Source organism: Gasterosteus aculeatus, chromosome 4 (assembly GCF_964276395.1).
Source record: "Gasterosteus aculeatus chromosome 4, fGasAcu3.hap1.1, whole genome shotgun sequence".
NCBI classification, from domain to species: domain Eukaryota; kingdom Metazoa; phylum Chordata; class Actinopteri; order Perciformes; family Gasterosteidae; genus Gasterosteus; species Gasterosteus aculeatus.
Window position 1 is genome coordinate 27,844,653 of NC_135691.1, and position 21,831 is coordinate 27,866,483.

General features: G+C 44.8%; 1 protein-coding gene across 1 annotated transcript in view; it reads left to right on the plus strand.

Annotated features, from left to right (window-relative positions):
• Positions 1-20,522, plus strand: part of ahcyl2b (adenosylhomocysteinase like 2b) — a 30,741-nt gene extending 10,219 nt beyond the window's left edge. The window contains exons 2-17 of the mRNA XM_040173057.2: positions 7,376-7,484; positions 10,786-10,929; positions 11,272-11,372; positions 11,454-11,556; positions 11,678-11,772; positions 12,088-12,194; positions 12,893-13,009; positions 13,180-13,243; positions 13,477-13,565; positions 13,660-13,730; positions 15,410-15,504; positions 15,960-16,058; positions 16,746-16,814; positions 16,969-17,047; positions 17,614-17,734; positions 17,853-20,522. Coding sequence (XP_040028991.2) covers positions 7,376-7,484; positions 10,786-10,929; positions 11,272-11,372; positions 11,454-11,556; positions 11,678-11,772; positions 12,088-12,194; positions 12,893-13,009; positions 13,180-13,243; positions 13,477-13,565; positions 13,660-13,730; positions 15,410-15,504; positions 15,960-16,058; positions 16,746-16,814; positions 16,969-17,047; positions 17,614-17,734; positions 17,853-17,859 — 1,470 coding nt within the window. The 3' untranslated portion in view covers positions 17,860-20,522. The remainder of the gene's footprint in view (positions 1-7,375; positions 7,485-10,785; positions 10,930-11,271; positions 11,373-11,453; positions 11,557-11,677; positions 11,773-12,087; positions 12,195-12,892; positions 13,010-13,179; positions 13,244-13,476; positions 13,566-13,659; positions 13,731-15,409; positions 15,505-15,959; positions 16,059-16,745; positions 16,815-16,968; positions 17,048-17,613; positions 17,735-17,852) is intronic.
• The last annotated feature ends 1,309 nt before the right edge of the window (positions 20,523-21,831 follow it).

Here is a 21,831-nt window from a genome sequence, read left to right on the forward strand (position 1 = left end):
AGCAGAAAGTACAAAAATGTATTTTTCTTATCACTCCACCAGTGCAGGCCATTGTGAATCAGAGGGTCCCCGGCTGGCTGGTTTTCGTGTTTGATCTCGCTACACAAAAGGGAGACGGGGCTGTTGTGAATGTTGAGTGTTTGTGTCTGTCGGTGGGGAAAAGGAAGACCGATGAAAAGTAAAAACACAAGCACCTCTCCATCCTCTACCGTCTGCGTGAGTTAATCTTGTAGCCTGCTAGTAATCCAGTGAATATCCGTTGAGAGAGTATAAGAAAGACAACCGTCTGACGCGCACGTGATGAACTGTGCTCGACTCTCCGGCCTGTCCAGTTGTGTGAGGACGAGTGCAGTGATGGGTTTTTAATGACCAAAAGCGCAGGGAGGAGAAAGCACAAAAGGTACAGGTCATGACATCCACAGAGGGCTGTGTGTTTGTCCAGCTCCCTTTTTAATACTTCTGCTGCTTTAAAAGCTCACGCCGAATGCACCGCTAACGAGATGTTGCCTCATCAATATTCCCAAAGGGTCTTGACTGCTTTTTTTTCTTTTTCTTTTTACTGCCAAGGGATCCTTTTGTACGACTCATCTGATAATTAAATTACCCGTTGCTATGCTATTCATTTGTCCCCAGGGACTAAAGACTTGTGTTTACCTGGGTCTGCCAACGGGCCTCTGTGTGTACATGTGAAGAGGAGTTTCATTCACACAATATATTGATTGCACACCAACAACAGCAACTGTAGCTGCCATGTTTTTGTAAAAGGGTCGCCAAGTGGCAGAAGCACTTTAAGATTTCTCCATTTGTTTATAGCGTTTAGCCGTTTACTGTACACATTCCACGCTGCCCTTTTTAGTTTTAAATGCCATCACTCTCACTTTTCTCTGTCTCTTGACAGACCATATCCAAACATAAAGCTTTTAAAAGCCCATTGGCACCTGCTTAGAGCGTGACCTCTCCTTGCACTTAGCCCGTCTCGTCTTCCCCGGCTCATTCTAACTATGTTTAGTCATCAGCAGCTTTTCCTCCTGCGCTCATCACATGGACACTTGACCTCGTATATACCCGGCCAGGCACTATATGGAGAGACAATAAATAAAGCTGCTGGTGATGGTTTGCCTCCCTGGGACTTTGACATGCGGACTTCGACCTGAAGACTTTTGAGGACCTGCTGGACGCTCTTCTACTAGAAGGCTTCTCTTTCGTCCTGGTTTATCTCACAGAAGGCACGTCTGAAGGCTGCGCGAGCTCTACTCGCTTGACCGATGTCACCGTTGTGTCCGTCTGGTAATGTGAGATTTCCTGGTCGACGTTAGCGTCCCAGAACGGAGCAGGTGTTGACACAACATAACGTGGTGTAGTAGCAATTCAAGTTGTCAGGCAACATTCAAACAGGGACTTTGAAGTGGGTCACTGATACTCTGTGTTTTGGGTCCACTGCGCTCCCCTATCGTATTGTGTATTGTTGAGCGGTTGTCTCAGAATTGGATTAAACAAAATTGTTTTCATTAATATACTTGAACATTGTTATGCGCTAAAACGGTTGTTAGAAAATACGACAACATAGACCTGCACATTATAAGTTATTTTATTCATATTTAAGTGTTTTATTCTGTTGCTTTATACAACACCCAAACCCACCGGCCATTCTCCGCCGCGCTCTGCTCTGTGGTCACATGTTTCAACTTGCTGACACACATGATTTTCTGAACAATAAAGAATCGATGCAGAAAACCCCCAAACCAGAACGAGGTATAATGATTGGGTGCGTGTTCTCTGGCTGGAGCTCATGTTGTGTTGCCAGCGATGGGGGCCGGGTTCCTCGGCACGGGGGAGTTCTAAGCCAGCTTCCCAAAGGGCCCACCGGAGAACACTTCCTTCCCTGCCCTCCCTTTGGGCTCCCTGACAAAGGGCACTAGTTCCCCCCCCCCCTGGTGCTCGTCTCTCTGCCGATTCAGACTGATGAAAGATGTTGACTGAAGTCCAATGGTGGCATCTAAGTTAAAAAGTTTAGGGGGAAGCTGCTTTTCTGCCATTAATTTGTCTCAACCAGGGACACACACACAGACACACACACAGACAATAAGATGTCACTCCGATGAGGCTGTGTTTCTCACATGGAGGTTCCCTTTGACGACAACGCTTCTTCGGCCTGGAAATGGGGTGGGCGGGGAGAGGACTGAATGATGTGGCGTTTGATGGTCCGTGGCAGCTCTTTGAGGAAACGGAGAGACAGCAGTCGACGTGGCACTGTGTGTAATTATGGCCGTCCTGGGGCTTGAAAGGCTGTCCGTGTGAGTGTTTTTGAAATCAGATCATGGTGAGACACGGCTGATCATGCGAGGGAGGAGAAGCTCTGGAAAAAAATGTGACGCTGCACGCTAGCCTTGGTACACCGGTCGAGTTTGACAATTGTTCAGGTAACAACCTTTTGGAGATTACCTAAAAACCGGTGATGCACATTGGGGACCAAACCAAATAAAGTGAGTGAAAGGTTTGCTGTATTCAATGTCTCAGACGATTCCTCACACACTTCACATCTGAGCAGTGACGTGTTTCCATTTGCGGGAGGACCTCCGGCCCAGCCGACAGCTCCAGAGGCCTGGTGTCGGGTTGCTGCAGGGGTCCTAATCCCATGACCCCATTGTGTTTGATTGGGATCAGGTTCCTTCTGACACAGGTGTGGCCACTACATGATGAATGTGCTCTGGTATGGAGCGACTTAAAGCTACACTTAGAGCTGTGTAAGCAAAGAGAAAGCTCTCATACAGGGTGTGAGAATGTATTTTTCCATGCGTAGTAACAGTCATAAGTTTGAGCACATTTTCTCAAAGAGAAACGGTCACAAACTATTTTTGCCAGGTTAGGTACTTTATTTTGAGAAAACTAAAATGTTCAAGACCTCTGCTGAAAGTCCAACCCATTCTGGTTAAACACTAGGGGTGGGAGAAAAAAAATCGATTCTTCGATTTCTCTCGATTCTCTCTAGAACGATTCGGCCACGATTCAGAAAAGTTTAATAATCGGAATTAAAAAAAAAAAAAAAAAGTTTGTCTCGCGCGAGATATTTGCTCGCTCGCGGAGCGTGAACTTCCTCGCTCGCGAGGTTAGTCTCTGCTCACGGCCGAAGGAGTTTTCTACGTGCTCGCTGTTTTTCTTTTTGACAGTAAGGGGGCGGAGCCAGTCACCATGGTCTCTACACCTGATTGGTTACAAACCCCATGTTTGGATTGGCTGGAGTGATGCATTCACACACCTATAGAAGCCCATTTCCGCACTAATGTAAGGGGATAGAAAGTCGAAATTATGAGATAAAACGTTGTCAAAAAACAAACGCCCCCCCTTCGGTAATCGTAGTGGACCATAGATGACAACCAGCTACAACCATCATTTACCATCATTACCGGCACATCGCAGACCGGTCCGTCAGTCTGAATCTGAATAGCTTGCCACCTTTACCGAACTATGGAGGAGCCTGCGCATATCTTACCTCATTATTTCGATTGTCCAAAATGTCGATCCGTATTGAAAGTTGGCAAGATATTCACAGATTTGGACTTTTTTCCGGTATTTTAGAAATACGGACCGGTCTGAGACTAAGAGCAGCTTTTTCTTCATTTAAAAGAAAAATGAATCTGTTTAATATTTTTTTTTACATAGGCTACTTCCATATTGTGTTGAAATGCAAGCTGCATTGGTTCTTGCATTGTTGATAGAAAATCATATTTCTGACAAAGATTTTTTTTTTCTCTTATAAAAAATTAGAGAAGGTAATTCATCTGTTGATTTTCTTTAATTATTAAATAAAGTAGGACGTGATTAGCAACATCTGAGTAGCAAACTCAGATTTGAGAAAATTTAGAAAATTGAGATGCATCGATAATCGTTTTATCAGTTTAGAATCGATAATCGGTTTAGAATCAAATCGTTGACCTCTGAATCGGAATCGAATCGTGAGGTGCCAAGAGATTCCCACCCCTATCAAACACCATGTCAGGCCTGTGAATGTGTTTGGTTACACATTTGTTATGTTTTGATAAGGAAAACTCGTCAATCGGTGACATCACAACAAGCCCGCTCACTCAGGCCAGATTCACGGCGCTTTTCACTACAAATGTTTGACCGAGCCTCAAATTGGTCTTACAAGGGTTTAGGCCGCCCTCTGGCCTTCATTGTGCTTAGACTTGGAAACATATTAGCTAAACATTAATACACAAAGTTGTTTCTGCTACAGCATTAATACTATATAGTTAATACAACACAGTTAATAGTCTGCCTCTTAGTGAGTGTACAGTGTGTTCAAACAGGGGCAACCCTTTAATGTCAATGTGTCACTGAACCATTTGCATTCTTGTGACTTGACTCCAATGTCGTTTTTTTGTTTATCTTTGATTTACCTGTTTGTCTGTTTGACGCCCACCTTTGCTACAGGCAATCAGGCGATATGTCATATACAACATGTTACCACATAGCGGTTTGATATATATTCTTATATCTGTGAGCCTCTCACACCAGATTCTGGTGAATCCACTGATTATTAATCATTGTAGCAAAGCACAGTGGTCATTTTCATTTTTCACGTGGTGGATTCACTTAAAAAAGGACATACAACTATTTCTGTTGAGGAATTTGCCAGGTCAGCGTGGTGCAATAAAAGGCTGTGGTATCATAGCTCATCACATTCGCTGCTCTGCTGCATCTGTGCCCGTTTGTTTTTCCTTGGCTTCTCGCCCGGAGGGGTTTCTGTTGATTCACCTGGCTGGCCCGGACCTTCTCCCTGCCCTGTGCCGCGGATCCAGTGGCGCTCGGCTCGCAGGTTCTGCTGAAGGTCCCCTGAAAGATCCCTTAACCCTGGGTGTGTGTGTGTGTGTGTGTGTGTGTGTGTGTGTGTGTGTGTGATCTCTCAGGTCAGGTGTGCATTTGCTCTTCCATGGGTGCCACTTCAGGGCGCCTCTGTGACTGCAGAGTCTGTGTTGTTGTTATTTCCTAATGAAAACGCACTCAAAGGAAAAGCAGAACTCGGGTACTTTCTTGTTGTTGTTGTTGTAGCACTGATGGAGTGTGGTAAACTAGCACTGTGTCTGAAACAGACTCCGCAGTTGTTGCATAGCAACATTCGCAGCTATTACTTGCATTGGGCCCATGCATTAGTACGGGGCTACTCGCCTCAAACCCAAGCGGAGCAGTCATCGTTTATACCTCAGCAGGATCGTCACACCCGGCTTTACTTTACAGTACACCACATGCCCTGTTCTACTGTGAGTTTCACTAGTAGACCAGTTTCAGTAGTCCGTCCTCAGCTGCTCTCTGTTTGCATCCGATCAGCCTGTGAAGGCTGATGATCGGCAACCTTGGTGAGCGGTAGCCGAGGTTAAGAACATCAAGTCGTTCTCCACCGCAAAATGAATTCTTAAGTCTGATTGCAGCAAGTTAAAATTGAAGATACGTTTTTTTCTGGACTTTATAGCCTGTTAGAAGTCAATGGATGGTTATCATTGAATGCTTGTGGTTGCAATTGCCCTAATAAATGCAATACTCAGTAAAAGCAATAAGAACCCTGCTTTTATTTTCTGTGGCAGCAGTCAGGGCAGTTCTGTGGCCTGAGCTAACTTGAACAAACAAATTGAAAGGAAGGGGAAACACTTGATTGCATTGTGTGTGCCGGCACAAGGTTGGCCCGGTTTGGGCTGGATTGCAGGAAAGTGGCTGGAAAAGGACACAGCAGAAAAACATCAGTAGCCATCAATTAAAAGTAAACGAATACTATCATTTCTTTGAATTGGATATTTACAAGTAGTGTCAGTGAATTGTTTCCTGGCTTATCTTTATGTGATATGGTTGATTGTTTTTACTTTGAGAGTGTTTCATTACGGACCTCTATGTCTGTTGATGCTCTCGCCTGCATCGTTTTAGAGGCGGCGAGGAGATCGGTGAACCGAAAAACAAGATGCAGAAAAAAGAAATGAAATTGAAATGCCGGTTGTTAGTGATTGGACAGCATTCTGTGATGTGTCAATTGCTTATGAATATTATGAATATGAATGAGCAGTAGAATGTAACCATGTTCATTCACGCCAGTTGTGCACATAAGTAGACATTTTAGGCACATTTTTCAAGCATTGCACTTTTTACTTCACCTGTCATTTAGTTACTAGTTCAATTACATAGATTTACAAATACAGTATATACACACACACATGCATGAATACATACATACAATCATGAAGCATGACCGTCAAATGAGGATATTTTTCTCCATTGAGTTCTTTTGCTTTTAGTACTTCTCAGTACATTTTCTGGACTTGCATATTTCACAAATTACCTGACACAACTTCCTTTTATCTGACGTGCGCACACACACACACACACACACACACACACACACACACACACAGTGTGGTCGAATGTCAGGACTGTGTAGTTATTTCTCTTATAAAAACCTGAACAAATTTGCTTATTTTGTACTCAAGGACGGACTTTCTCTACCAGGAGAATGATAAAGACGTGAAAGGAATGAGGAATGATTTATTGTTCTCCTCCTTTTATCAAATCTTTCATTTTTTCAACACCTCCCCCAGATGACTGGGGCTTTGGCGAGGTCTCTCACTTCCAATTGCATTTCTTGACAGAATGAATGATTTGTGGCAGGGCAGTGATTCAACAAGTTGGCTGATAAAAAACATTTCCATGCCCCCCCCCACCCACCCCCCACCACCACCACCATTATGTCGTGTTCCCTTTCCATTGTTTTATGGTAGGAATATGTCAGCCATTGACACTGTAATATGATCATTCATGAGGCTATTGACTGTAATAACGGAAAGATTGACAAGGCGATAAAAAGTTTGTGTCTTGCTCCGGGTAATCGACACCTCCCGCCTCTTTCACAGGCCCAGAGCGGAGCGCTGCTCCTCCGTCAGCTGGGTGGCCTTGTCGCCAGTTGATAATGGCCTCATTGTCTCCATTATCTTTGAAAGTCAGAGTGAACTCAAAGCAGGTCTCATGCAGGTCTCTTCTCCTCAGCTTTCTTTATCTTGTTTCTCTGACGACATTTTGTAGCTTTGCCGTTATTTCACAAGCCCAAAATTACTTTTAGAAGTTTTAAGTTTCCACTTAATAATTTACTTTTGCATTCCAAGTGTCATAACATACCCTAGTTAATGTATTACAACTTGTGTGTGTGCACGCTTATCCATGAATAACAAGCAAGAGCTGGATCGCATGTGAGTTTTAAGTACAATCCATTGTGACCCAAAAGTAGTAGTTTGTGTGATCTAAATGAATATGATGCATAATTGAATGCACTCGCAAAACCGATATCGAGTTCTTAACTCTGTCCACCTGTTTCCCCCCCCCGTCCCATTTCCCCCAACAGATCCAGTTTGCGGACCAGAAACAGGAGTTCAACAAACGTCCGTCCAAGATCGGCCGGCGCTCCCTGTCCCGCTCCATCTCCCAGTCGTCCACCGACAGCTACAGCTCAGGTACACACACACACACACACACACACACACACACACACACACACACACACACACACACAGGCTCTCCCTGTTGCTCAATCTCAGCAGCCCAAACGCGAATACGACATGTTTCCATTACATTCTTTTATGAAAGTAAAGATATCCATCAGTGTTTCACCCGGAGGAGCAGTTGACTGACTCCGCCTCGTTCCTCTCGCACTGCGCTGCGTGTGGAACCGGAGAAAACACTGTGGGGGCCACAGTGGTGGAGGATCAGCTGCTGGTGGTCCACCCACCGGAGAAGGGGTGTTTGGGTGGGGTTGAAACAGAACTGAATCCCTCGTGACGATAGTGGTGCGAGGGAAATGTGTTTGAGTCCACTCGCTGTGATGTGGATAAGTTGTGTGTAATATGAGGCGAAAACAAGGGAAAGTTGGCACTGCAGTGACGTCACAGAACCTCCACAATAGATACGAACCCGCGGCCAGGAAAAAGCTTTGCTGCTTCCCGACCAGCACATCTGGGTCTCCAGTTCAAAAGCAGATGTGTAATGTGATAACTTATTGGGCCACATATCTTGGCCGTACACCAAGTCATGGCAACACGAGGTTGCCAGGCAATTAAGGCCGTAAATAATTGCCCGATATATCAGAAGATTCCTTCCTCAAAAAGTCCAAGGCAGTCTGATGTGAATAAGCTGTTTTCCTGCTCCACCCTCTCTCTCTTTCAACCTGTTGGCCCTCCTACATAAACGTCTCCTTTTGGAGTTCCCGCTGTGCGTCGGGCTCATTCACCAACGCAATGAATTAATCCACGCTGCTCTGATGCCGTCGCAGGATGTGATGGATGAAACGTTTTCACTGTTTTCACAAGTATCACTGACCAGGGTCGGCTGACTCAAAGACTTATTTATCTCTTCCAAGAGATAACAACTATCCTTCTTTGCCCTGTCATTTAGCATCTATAGCTTTTTGAGGTGAAGCCGCTGAGCCAGAGTCACAAACCGCAGTTGGAGTCTGTCACCTGCCGCCCTGTTTAATATTAAAATTCTTTCGATCGATACTTGCCCACTCTGTGCAGGTATGCGTTTTCTATTTCACCTTGGCAGCAACCAATATGTATTGAGTGAAATGTGTCGTGGTTATTTCCAGGAACTCTAACGGCTTTGTTCTCCCCCTTTTCAATCCTCCATTTCATGCTCTCCCTTTTTTCCCCGCCCCCGTCTCTGCTGACTCCCTGTCTTCTCCCATAATTCCCTCAAAAGAGTGCCTCTTATTGTTCTGAAGGTTCCCACAGTGCAAAGGACACGCTAAACATACTTGTACTTTTCCCAAGGCCACTTTAGTCTGTAGATTATCTTCAATAAAGTCCCCTCATAAGGCAGCGCTCAAAGTCTGTGAAAGCACAGCAGGCACATTGCTCACCTGGTTCAAAGTCTGTTTTTTAAACTTCGTGGTGAGGAATAAGTTAACTACATTAGCTCTCTTTTGCTCCTGTCAGTACGGATGGGGGATTTCAAAAGGAAACGGTACACTGGTGGATTATCACCTTCTTTTTCCTTTTGAAAGCCTTTCGCCTCCTGGCACAGTACAGCGTGTTCTTTAACTCCAGTGTTGGCGAGGAACACGCTGGTTTCTGCAGCTGCTCCGTGGTGGTCCTGAAAGGGCACTAGAAGTGATACCTGTCGTGTACCTGCTCGACAGAAGAGGGGAATGTGCCTGTGTAGTGAGTCAGCCTTGAGCACAGGAGCCTCTCAGTGTAGCTGCCAGATACGGAGGCATCTGATTACCAAGTATGCTGCTGCACTGTGATACCTCACTATGGCTCCTTCTTCCTCTTCTGGAAGTGTTGAAACACATTTTTACTTTGTTTACTTTAAAGACATGTGTTGGAAAGATACTGGATTCTTTTTTTTTTTTCATAACCAGTGCAGAATCTGTACCCGCAGAGAGACAAATTGCTGGGTTGGGGAAAATGACCGGCTTTATCTGCCGAGTAAGCGCCAAAAGCGCATTGTGTTTGCTCCGCGCTTGCTTGCTTGCTTTAGAAAGGAGCATTAAATTAATAAACTAGCTTCGCTGTATTTAATGTGCTTTTGATAAAACATACAGGCGTACAACAGATTCATGGAAATAGGATTTAAAGGGATTAACTTCAAATGGAATGAGACATTAATATTGCAGTGAATTACCAGATAGGAAATGTAGAATGAGAACAGAGACATTTTAAACCCTGATGATAAAAAAAAAGTGGAGCAGATTTCACATTTTCGGGAAGTTTGTTCCAGATACGCGATGGCACACCGCTATGGCAGACCTGCTCTCATGTCCAACAGGACACAGCAACGAGCCCGTCTGTCCTGGACAGCCCCCCTCTCCCGTCTGCACCGATGCCGGACACGTTTGAGCGGTGGCGATTTGAGATGCAACACTGCAACTCAGAGGCCTCGCTTAACATCGCGCCCAGTGCCCAAGCAGATCTCCTGTATCTTTCTGTGTCATTTCAACGCCGGTGTCAGCCAGCGCTGAATACCAGACGTGTTGTCTTCGTGATGCTTGAGCTGCTGTGTTTCTTTTTGGGCGCATCGCCATCGGCCCGGTCGACCACAACCACGGACCCCACCCCAGAAGAGATGGAAGTTGCCATAGTAATTGATCTCTGTCAGACGTCAGGTTTTCGCCAAGCCCTTGTGCTGAACCGGTTGATCCCTTTCTGTTGGCAGGGGTCCACGGACAGAAAAATACAACTTGGCTGTGGAAAGGAAAGGGTTCAATTAAATTCCACATTAGCACTCTGGAGTCTTGGTTTGTCTGATGACTGTGTCCAAACCTGTCATCTCCTCTGGGGCGTCGTGGAAATCTCAGCCAGGAGACTTGTCCATTGGGAACCGGTGCGTCTCAAAGCCGAGCAATCTTCTGAAACAGTGTCTGGCAGTCGGTGCAAATCCTCATTTCTGAATGCAGAGTGGCATTTTGCATCCAGGGAGCAGTTCAGACATGTGGGCTGCCGAGGAGCGTTCAGAGTACATTCATCACAAACGGCCCGTGTGCTTAAATGCTGTGCAAATGATTTAGAAATCTCCTTAAATCTAGGAAAACGTAGAAATAAAAGTACTGTGTATCATCAAAATGTTCACTTTCTCACATTGATTTCTCAGTTAATGTGATACTGTGTGTGTGTGTGTGTGTGTGTGTGTGTGTGTGTGTGTGTGTGTGTGTGTGTGTGTGTGTGTGTGTGTGTGTGTGTGTGTGTGTGTGTGTGTGTGTGTGTGTGTGTGTGCGAGACATACTAATAACATTTCTGTGTGCGGTTCCTTCCACAGCGGCGTCGTACACGGACAGCTCTGACGATGAGACGTCTCCTCGGGACAAACAGCAGAAGAACTCCAAGGGAAACGGCGACTTCTGCATCAAGAACATCAAACAGGCCGACTTTGGCCGCAGAGAGATCGAGATCGCAGAGCAAGGTAGACCAAACAGCTGTCCCCGAAAAAGTGTGCGGGGGAGGCTTTAGGCTGCCTCCTCCACACTGCTGGGTGACCATATGTTTCCCCTACAAGCGAGACACCATTTAGGAACCAACTCATTAAACTCATCACAAAATTTACATCAGCCCCTAAATACATCTCAGATAGAGAGCTCCAGCTGAAACCCTGCAGGCTACACACACATACACACACCCTTAGCATCACTAACTCTGCTGGATGAGTCGATATGATTAGCAATGAAGTACTGGAAGGATTAAATTATGGGAATTCCTTATCCACCCTGCTGAACATCCATCCATGTGTTCATTTTGTATCTCTCAGAGATGCCCGCTCTGATGGCTCTGAGGAAGCGAGCCCAGGGGGAGAAACCCCTTGCCGGTGCCAAGGTGGTGGGCTGCACCCACATCACCGCCCAGACTGCTGTGAGTGTGAAACACCCACCAAGCTTACAGACAGTTTTCCCGCAACAACCAAGAAGTCAAACTTGACCTTGTGCTCCTCAGGTGCTGATGGAGACTCTGTCAGCTTTGGGGGCTCAGTGCCGATGGGCAGCCTGCAACATCTACTCCACCCAGAATGAAGTGGCCGCTGCCCTGGCAGAGGGAGGTGAGACTGGAAGTCCCTATGTGGGACAAACGTCTTCCCACCGTCTTCTCTCTGGTCTTCACTCCTGGCTGTCTCTCTCTTCTGTCTTCTGGAAAGCAACGCTCCTTTTCTCTCTCACTAGGTTTCAGCGTCTTTGCGTGGAAGGGTGAGTCAGAGGACGACTTCTGGTGGTGCATCGATCGCTGTGTCAACGTGGAAGGCTGGCAACCCAACATGGTAGCACACCTCCCTTCTAAAAACGGCTCATTTATGCCTCCGTTTTATTTCCATCCAACCAGGGTTGTTTGGCGGGGCTGCTATTTTCACCACAGCCTGGATCTTTTTAAATACAAGGAGTCTATTTTTACTCTTGGTAGAAATACACAAACAATTATATTGAGAGCATAATGAAATAATATGTCTTTGTTTTAACTTGTGGCACTTTAGAAATATGTTCTTTATCCACATTTAGCTGTCTGTGTTACCCTGACTTTTGGATTTTTCTCCCTCTCTTCCTTCCATTGTGCTCGTCTGTCTCCGATGGTCGGATAGATCTTGGATGACGGTGGAGATCTGACTCACTGGATCTATAAAAAATACCCCAACATGTTCAAGAAGATCAAGGGCATCGTGGAGGAGAGTGTGACCGGCGTGCACAGGTGGGACTCGCAGCATTGCACACATTCTTGTTTTTTGTTGTCGTCTTTGCCTAAAAACAGGAGAATAAGTAGATGCACAAACAAATATACAAAGGTGCACTTGCATGCGACCAGTTTCTGGTGGGGTAACATCGCCATCTAGTGGTGTAAATGTTACCTCTCAACATTTCACTGAGACAACACAATAGCTGTTTGTGTAGTCGTGAATGTAACCCTTGTATGGTGTTCTTTTTTCTGTTAACCGTCGGTACTGTGGGTTTGTTGGACCCACTGTATTTTGGGGCTTTTCATTAAAGGCAATCAAACTATTTTATATTTATAAAGAATTGTTGCATATGATGTCCCTGAGCCATGTCCGGGACAACTCTCATCCCTTGATTTCTATCAGGGCATCCTCCATCAGGTTACCCAGTGTGTACTGGAAGACTGAAGGTACACAGGACCTACAATTTCCACACTTTTATTTGCCCCAGGACCAGTGGACACAAACACAGAGTGTGTGGTATCAATGTGTAGGGAGGGGTTACGGTGTGTGGTTGATCAAAATGTGGTCTCATATATGTTCTTCGCAGAAAATGAGGTTCGGCCAATAAGTCTGAGTTTTGAAAACGGGTCCCACAGATGTAAACACCATACGAGGTTAAGTGGATATTAGTTTGACATGACGTTGATATGATAAAACCGCGTGATCCCTCCAGGTTGTACCAGCTTTCCAAAGCTGGGAAGCTTTGTGTCCCAGCCATGAACGTCAACGACTCGGTGACCAAGCAGAAGTTTGACAACCTCTACTGCTGCAGGGAGTCCATCCTAGACGGGTAGGACACATCCTCCTTCTCAACCTAGTTAGGGGCTATAAAACAAAGCGGGCTTGTTGTTTGAGCATGCGGTGTTGCAGGGCGAGTGACGCCAACATCTCCTCTGCTCTGAACGGTCTGAATAAATGTTATGGCCACCAGAATGATTGTAATTTCTATCCTAACCTAAGCCTGAAGAGGACCACTGATGTCATGTTTGGAGGCAAACAGGTGGTGGTGTGTGGATACGGAGAGGTAAGGCCCGAACACAGTGCTCATTCACTGAGAGAACCTATATGAGATTTGCCCTGAAAATACAACACAGGGGAAGTTACATTAAGCTAGAATAAAGCTTTTTAGAGATTTAGACGTACGTTAAGAGACAAATATTCTAACTTAGGAAACTTGCAATAGCTGCAAACAATGGCTAAATGGCCCAAACCACAGTGCGTTACCGTATGATAACATCCCATGTCTATTGTGGCCAGGTGGGAAAAGGCTGCTGCGCCGCCCTCAAAGCAATGGGCTCCATCGTCTATGTGACAGAGATCGACCCCATCTGCGCCCTGCAGGCCTGGTAAGACTCGGCTCGTCGTGGTCCCTCGCGCCTCGCCGCGACTGTCCACATTGTGTCAGTAACACGCTCTGTATCGTCTCTCCCACCGACACAGCATGGACGGCTTCAGGCTGGTGAAACTGAACGAAGTCATCAGACAGGTGGACATCGTCATCACCTGCACAGGTCGGTTCAGCCACCGTCTCTCTCTTTCTCTTTCTCTATAATTTGTATTCTCTCTCTAGAAATGAGAATCTGTCGTTCACTTTTAAATAGATGCGCGAGGAACTTGCTATTCTGTCAGCGCTCGTTGAGGATGACTGGACAGATTTTCAGTCATCGTCGTCAAAGTCTAACCTCCATTAATCAAGTTCTCAGCCCAGCAGCCGGGGTGTGGTGCCGAACACTTAATTAGAGCAGAGAATGACCTGCTCTGCTAAATTACCTCACGTTGCCGGCAGGCCTGAGGCGGAGGGCTCTCCTCGGGGCGGCCGCAGTCCAACAGAAGAGATAATAAAGTGTAGGAAGGAGCGTGGCTTTCGTGCCAGACTTTCCTAATAAAGTGGTGTCAAACTGATACAACAGGACAATAATTTGATTTTACTGGTAAAATTTGATTAGGTTAGAATAGAAATATGGGAATATCTTCCTCTTTGGTACTGCTAAGAAATCATGTAGGAAATACTTCATATCCTTTACCTCAGTGGTTCTCAACTGGTCTGGCTCTGGGACCCACCAACACCCGTTAATGACAAGCCGCGACCCAAATCGAGGAACATTCTCAAAATATGGTGCAGTTTGAACCTGAGTTAGTATGGAGACAGAATACGTATGCCAACACAAAAACAAGTTTAATTAAAAAAAAAAAACAGCCAGCTGGTAGCGATGCTAGAGAGGGAACTATTCCCTTTTACACTAAATTTGCTAAAAAAAACAAAGTGTATCTTAAGGACACGAGGCATTACAACATACATAACAATTAATTAATTAACAAACTCAACAGCTTTCATGCACAAACAAAAAAGTCGAAAAAAAGACTCAAATGACCTAACTAACAGATCTATGACAAACACTATGTCTTGAGGAGCAGCTTTTGCCCAAATTCAAAATAAATTAAATAAAAAGTGCAATTCAAAAGGATCAGATATACAAAATGAACATTTCTTGTGGTTACCTCATCAGGAGGTAAATCCTGAAAAACATTGCGCTTTACAGAAAATTAAGCAGCACTCACTTCAACCTGAGGTGAAAACTGACAGACTTGAGTCTGGAGGAATTTCTAATGGGAGAGCTGGGGATGTTTTTTGCTCTTTGCAAGAGTCTCAAAGTCTGGAGTTATAGTGGACAAGGCCAGTCTGAGGTCATGGTCGATGTCCAGTCTATTCCTGTGTTTAGTCTTCAGCTGAACCAGAGCTGAGAAGCCACACTCACAGAGACAGGTAGTGCTGAAGGGTAGCAGCACTTTGACTGCTCGAGTGGCAAGGGAAGGATACTCGCTGATCACGCTGCTGCACCAGAACTGGGAGAGGCTTACCTCCGCGTACGGTCACATGACAGCTCCATCAGCTGACTCTCCGTTGCTTGGCAGTGTGACACTTTCTATGTCGATTCCAAACGGGTCACGTATCCAGTCGTCATCCCTCTGTTTCTCGGGAAAGTAGTCATTAAACCGCTTCAGAAGTTTATTCAGATGCTTTGTGATTGTTTTCTCCCTAAAGCAGAATCACTGCTTTACCTGTTTGGGTCATCGTCACATACAGCTCTTTCTTTTCACAGCTTTGCTTTCTCACTGTTTTAACCTCTTGCTCTTTGTGCATTTGTCCTCCTCTTTCCGTTGTCTTTTGTTTCCTTTCTTTCTCCATCAGGCAATAAGAACGTGGTGGTGAGGGAGTACCTCGACCGCATGAAGAACGGCTGCATCGTCTGCAACATGGGACACTCCAACACTGAGATCGATGTGGTCAGTTTGTGACCGCTTGCAAAAACTTGGGAAATGAATAATGACACATTAATACACACCAAGGGGCATGAATGAATCACAGGAACTAAAGTCCAGCAGCAAACTGCTTGAGTGCTGTATAGGAAACTTGTTATCCCCTCTGCGCAGAACTAATTATGTATTTGATCTCTTCTTTTACCAATCTGACCTTTCACAATCCCCTAATGAAAGGTTCTGAGCTTAGTTAATGATCTGATTGTATTTTGCTGACCATAAAACAGGGACACTGACGTGTTAGAATACAAATACAAGAGGAAAAGTAGTTCCGACACGAAGTTGTGATGTCTTGTTGTTTTTCACTGTACTGGAAGAGAAATGAGCCTCTTCCCGGCACGATAGACATATGGCGACTCGGCCCGACAGAAAATAAGAGGTGGAAACAAACCATCGCTCATGATGTTGTGCTCATCTTGTAGGCGAGCCTGAGGACTCCTGAGCTGACCTGGGAGAGAGTGCGCTCGCAGGTGGACCACGTCATCTGGCCTGATGGCAAGAGGATAGTGCTGCTGGCTGAGGTACACTTTGGGGCTCGCAGTCCAATAAATCACATGTATCCATTGAAGTAATGCATCATTTTGATGTCATTCTGAAATGAACATAATTTCAGAAAGCTGGTTTTAGCTTTCCCCCTTTACATCATAAAATATCCTGGTATGTGCTTGTCTCAATCACTAAATTAGAATGAGCCAGATGAGTCACAAAGATGAGTGTAGGCAGATGAGTTTAGTTATGGATGAGGTAATAAAGGCTCAAAAGGGCACAATAGCTAACCGCCTCTGCTGTAATTATTAACACCCATCATCTTAAGGAAATGGGACTAATTGCAGGTTTGAGTTAGAACAGTAATTTTGTTGTCTTATTTTTGTGTGCGCGCGCACTGGAAATCAAAACCTTTTCCACCAACTTTATTCTGCTTTTTATGTTACAACAACAGTACACCCGCTTTCTGTTCCCCCTTCATCGGAGCTACAGAGTGTTTCGGTTTTACACACCAACTACCTGAGAAGGTTCCCTCACTGCAACGCTGCATCCTAAACAACAGTTTAGCATTTTCGGGGCAAAACAAAATAACCTTGTTGATGTAAATTGCTGTCGAAGTTTCACAAGATGCCTGATAACTTTTCCGACATGTTGGTCAACTTCCCTGCAGGCTGCACCGCGCGGCCCTTTTGTTCTCTCAAGTGCTTTGTCTTCCCCTGCAGGGTCGCCTGCTGAACCTCAGCTGTTCCACTGTGCCCACCTTTGTGCTCTCCATCACCGCCACCACCCAGGTAAAAAAAAAAAAAACTCATTCACAGCCATTGCATCCGTCAATTTTTATAATTAACATTTCTCACTTTGCTTCTGTTCACCATTGGTAAAGAATTTGAAGCAATGAGTGTTGTTTTTTTTGTGCCTGAGTAACACTGGTGTGTCTCTGCTCAGGCGCTGGCTCTGATAGAGCTGTACAACGCCCCGGAGGGACGCTACAAACAGGACGTTTACCTGCTCCCCAAGAAGATGGGTAAGCTTTGATATTGGAAGCGGACTGCTGAATACACTGATGCGCAGCATAGAAGTAAGTGCACCAAGAAAGATATAAAGCCAGGGAGATACATGATAGCCTTGTTTGGTACTTAAGTAGCCACCAAGCAGGACGTTACTTGCAGCCTTTACCCACAGCAGAGAGGCCTGAAGCCTGTCTGTGTCTGTGTGCGTGCATGCATGCGTACAGCCCACAGTGTCTGCAGCGCCTCGGTGGGTCACAGCACACACATGGTAAATGAAAGACGGGGAGTCAAAACAATGTAGGTCAGCCCCCATCCAATGCTGCTGCTGTTACTACAGCACACGCATGACGTGACAGAGAGATGGTGAGAAAGCGGGAAAGCACTGCAGAGTAGAGATGAGGAAGGACAGGAAGTAAAGCCGCAGGGAAGGGTTAGGAGAGAGAAAAGCACAGGGGGGGAGATGGAGGGACGTTGAACGTCTTAGAGCGTCTGTCTCGCTTGTCTCATTCGTGTGATGAAAGAACCGCCTGCATAGCGTGAACAGGTTCTCTCTCTCTCTCTCCCTCCCTCGCCCCCCCAGACGAGTATGTGGCCAGCCTCCACCTCCCCACGTTCGACGCACACCTCACAGAGCTGAGTGACGAGCAGGCCAAGTATCTGGGCCTGAACAAGAATGGGCCCTTCAAGCCAAACTACTACAGGTATGGAAGCACTTCCAGGCAATACCTTTCTGGAGATACACTCCGGCTTGAGTCGCGCCGGTGGCTTTACGGCGACTCCGCATCCTAACCTGCTCGCTTTGCTCCTTTTTCCATCGAGGTATTAAAACCGGTGTCGGACTGAAAAAAAGTTCAAATACTCCGTGGGATGCCACCGACTCATTGAAGGAGAGGAGGAGGATGAGGAGAAGAGAAGGAAGGACGGCTGGGCGGAACAGTCAACACACATGCTTTATATTTCTTTGGGGGGGTGGGGGAGGCTCTGGGACACTGAGTCTGAGATGGAGGAGAAGGGGCGTGGCGTTTCCTGCGCTTAAGGCAGCCGTTTTAATTTATTCTAACTTAACAATAATTATAACATTAACTGTGACTGGGAGGACCTTCTCCTGCCATTGGCCATTAGCTAGTTCTCCTGGAAGACGGTTTACTCCTCTTCCACTCAACATTTCACCACCATCGTCTCTTTTCTCTTTCGTCGCTCATTCGTGTGTGGAGTTGTCAAGTTGTTCCTCCAATCCTCCCTTGCCATTTTCAGATTTTTTTATTGTTTTAATTAAAGAGGAAATTATTCATGCTGAAAAGATATATACTATATTGAAAAGAAACATCCGTGTGAATGAACATGGCCGTTTGAGATTTAGTGACGGATACCTTTTCATGTTCCTTTTTTTGTTGTCTCTTTTTCTTTTTTTACTACCTGTGATTTGTTTTTTCTCTTGTGTAATATTGCGAGGTTGGGGTTAGACCTAGTGGGTGGGCATAGGCGGGATCTCAGGGTCCAATCATATCGTGTCTTTTATTTGATCGTTTTCGTTGAGATTCTCGGTTGCGTCTGTTTTTAAACATTTTTCTATGTCCTTTCGGATCAGCCTGGACAGTCAAAGCCACAGTGAAACCATCTCATCGGCTTCCATCTCACTGCTTCTCGGCTTGCTGCTGAGCCCACGTCGCCATTGTTGAAGTAATAAGTATTTCATGCTTGCGAGCGCTAACCACTTCGTTTAGTCTTTCTTTACTAAGAATAACTACTATATTTGAAGCATGACAGGTTGTCAGATCATTACAAGCGGTATACTGTATATTTAGATGTTTATATTGAAATTAAAATGTTTCTATCCTCTCTCCTGCATCATCTAATAGCATTACTTTTGAACAAAAAAAAATCAACATACGTCAATCACATAAGCAATCAATACTCGTGTAATAGATTTACTGAAGCCCTCAATTTGAATACTGTGATAGAAAATATTTACAGAAATACCAAACGAGCAGCAAGTTGCGACCTGGCCAGTAGATAGATGTCTTCAATCGGGTCCTCTTTAAAAAGCATGGGGCTGTTAAGACTTACTGTCTTTACCACACAAACCACAACTGGTACTCACGGAAAACGTCAAGGGGTTCAGTTAGAAAAATATAATCTGGGACCTGAATGCTACAATGAATCACGTTCTTTTCCTCCGCTAAGCACGTTTACCGTTGCTGCAAATTCACAAACATTTACCAGTAAATGGATCTCCAAAACTTGCCGTTCTATCTTTGATATATTTTATTTGTCCCCCCCCACACCCGAGAGGCTTAGTCTCTACCGGCATACTGACATGCACGGTCGTCATGATCGGCAGCTCGTCCCCAGCTGACCTGCCGGTGGACATTAGGAGGTCCTGACAGTAATTTCACCTGACAGCCGAGTGCACCCCGCCACCACCGCTGCCAGCTCTGCTTCCACAGAGAAGGATCAAATGCTGAAACACGCAAACACACACAGAGGCTCTCTGTCCCGTTCTGGAATGCGCTGCACCTTTTTTAAGGAAAATCTATTTGATCATATTACAGATTTTGAAATGGCATAAAACACTTTGTTTACCAGTTTAATAAATACTTCTGCCTACTCAAAATACAAATATCCACACGTTATGCATTTTTTGTTATGAGTAAGATCATTACACAATATTTAAAGTCTTTAAAGGAGTTTTTAGACAGTTTGGTAAATGGTCATAGTCCCCTTCTTGCTGAGAGTTAAGAAAACGTACCGGACTCTTATTTTTGTATGATAAATCTATGTCTAAATTGGGTAAAAGCAAATTGAAATCTAAATAAAATATACATTTTAATGGTGCATATGAACACAAACATAGCATATTGCCACCATGTAAAGACCAGATCGTACACTGTGTCATGGCCCACCCAACCACAATATCTCTCTGTCCTTGTGCTGTTGAACCCCCCCCCCCCCCCCCCTCCCCCCACACACTTCAAGCAGGGTGACCTGTTGTTCGGTGGAGATCTCAAACTGTTGTCGTGAGTCTTATTTTTCTCTTTTGAAAGTGTGAATGTGTGTCATAAAGATTGTTCCCTCTTGAGAGAAAGCTGAGGTGATTCCAGATGAAGACGTGTGTCTGTGAATGTCTTTCCGTGTTTGTTCACATCGTTTTTCATTGGCCACGGTTGCGTTATTTTTTTATTGCTTTGTCAGCCGTAAGCTGACCAACAAACGGGTGGGCGGGGAGGGGACACCAGCATCATATGTGTGTATGCATACATTATACAGATACGACAGACATTTAAAAGTATAGAAAGGCAAAAGAAGAATCCACTCCTGTATTTATTGACGTAAATCCTCTTTCAGTGCAAACCAGGCAAAAAAATCTCCAAATGTTTAAAGTTGTCTAATAAAGAAACTTGTTTAAATATTGCAAGTGATAATGGTAGATGATGAGCAATAATTTAAAAACCGTCTGTAATCTTAATGAATAAAGATGTAAAAATTGAACGGTCTCTCTCTCTCTCTGTGTGTGTGTGTGTGTGTGTGTGTGTGTGTGTGTGTGTGTGTTTTCATAGCGCTGTGTTCATGTGTGTTGGGGGAGGGGAAGCCCATGTGTGCAGCTGCGGTGGTCTGTCAGGGATCCACGGTGATCTCATCTGAGCCAGCGAACAGGCAGGGACGTCTCTGACATCGACAGCCGGCTCTGAGCCTTTTATTTATTCTTGACTGCACAAATCAGAAGGTTAAGTTTGTGAAAGTGAACGTTTTTCAGAACATTGCTTCCTCAATCAGATATAAGATCAAGTTCAAATGCTTTCATCTGTATGATTTTAAATGGTTCTAAGAGAAAGGTTGTTGTTTTTTTTAAATCAAACTTCACATACATAATATTTCATGTGTTCCATCAAAAATACTCGTCTGCAAGTCAAGTACTTCTGAGCCTGTGAACATCATTTTAAAATGTCTTCGGGATCAGGACGAGCTTTCTTAGGTCGTGGAAAAGAATCTTGATCATTTCTCTGGTCATTTTGGATCGGTCTTTGAAAATAAACAGAATGTCCGTGTGAGGATCTGGGGGCACTATGAGTATCAACCTGAGGTTGTACAAAGAAAGATATTATATTTGTGACGGCTACCGTTTAACATACCTCAAAGTAAACCTCACCGAAGCCAGAGAATTAATATATATTTTTAATTTCTTCTAGGAAATACAACTCTTTCTTTATTAAGATCTTATCCCTAATTCTAATTGGTGTATGGGGCATTGATGCATTCATAGCTTTGAGTCTAAATTAATGATGAATTTGGTCCCCCGTTTCCCTCCCGTCCCCCCCGGAAGTTGAAGCCCATATCCATCTGTGCCATCCAATCATGTCATCTTAAGTGGTTTGTCACAGCGTGTGCCTGGTGTGTTAGCAGGTATACATATGGTGGACCCCTATACCTCATATCAATAATTCACATGCTCCTCTGCAGGGAGGGTGACTAAAGGTGAAGTAGCTGCAGGGGGGCATCTAACATTAGACTTTAGGATCCACAGAAATGAATCCGCAGAATGCATTACTGAGTTAAAAACCCACAATGACTTCTTTCCCATAGTAATCTGCATTGAAAAAAGAAACCCATCCGATTGTCCTGCTACACGGTAACTAGCACAGTTTAGTGGAGTAGCAGCAACTCTGGAATTCACACGTTGTAAAGCGACCTCTCGATTCCATTCACATGCAAAACAAATCATACGTAAATGTATTGAACTAGTTTATGGATTTAGTTACTTTGATTCCACCATAACATGAGACACATTCTGATATTTCTA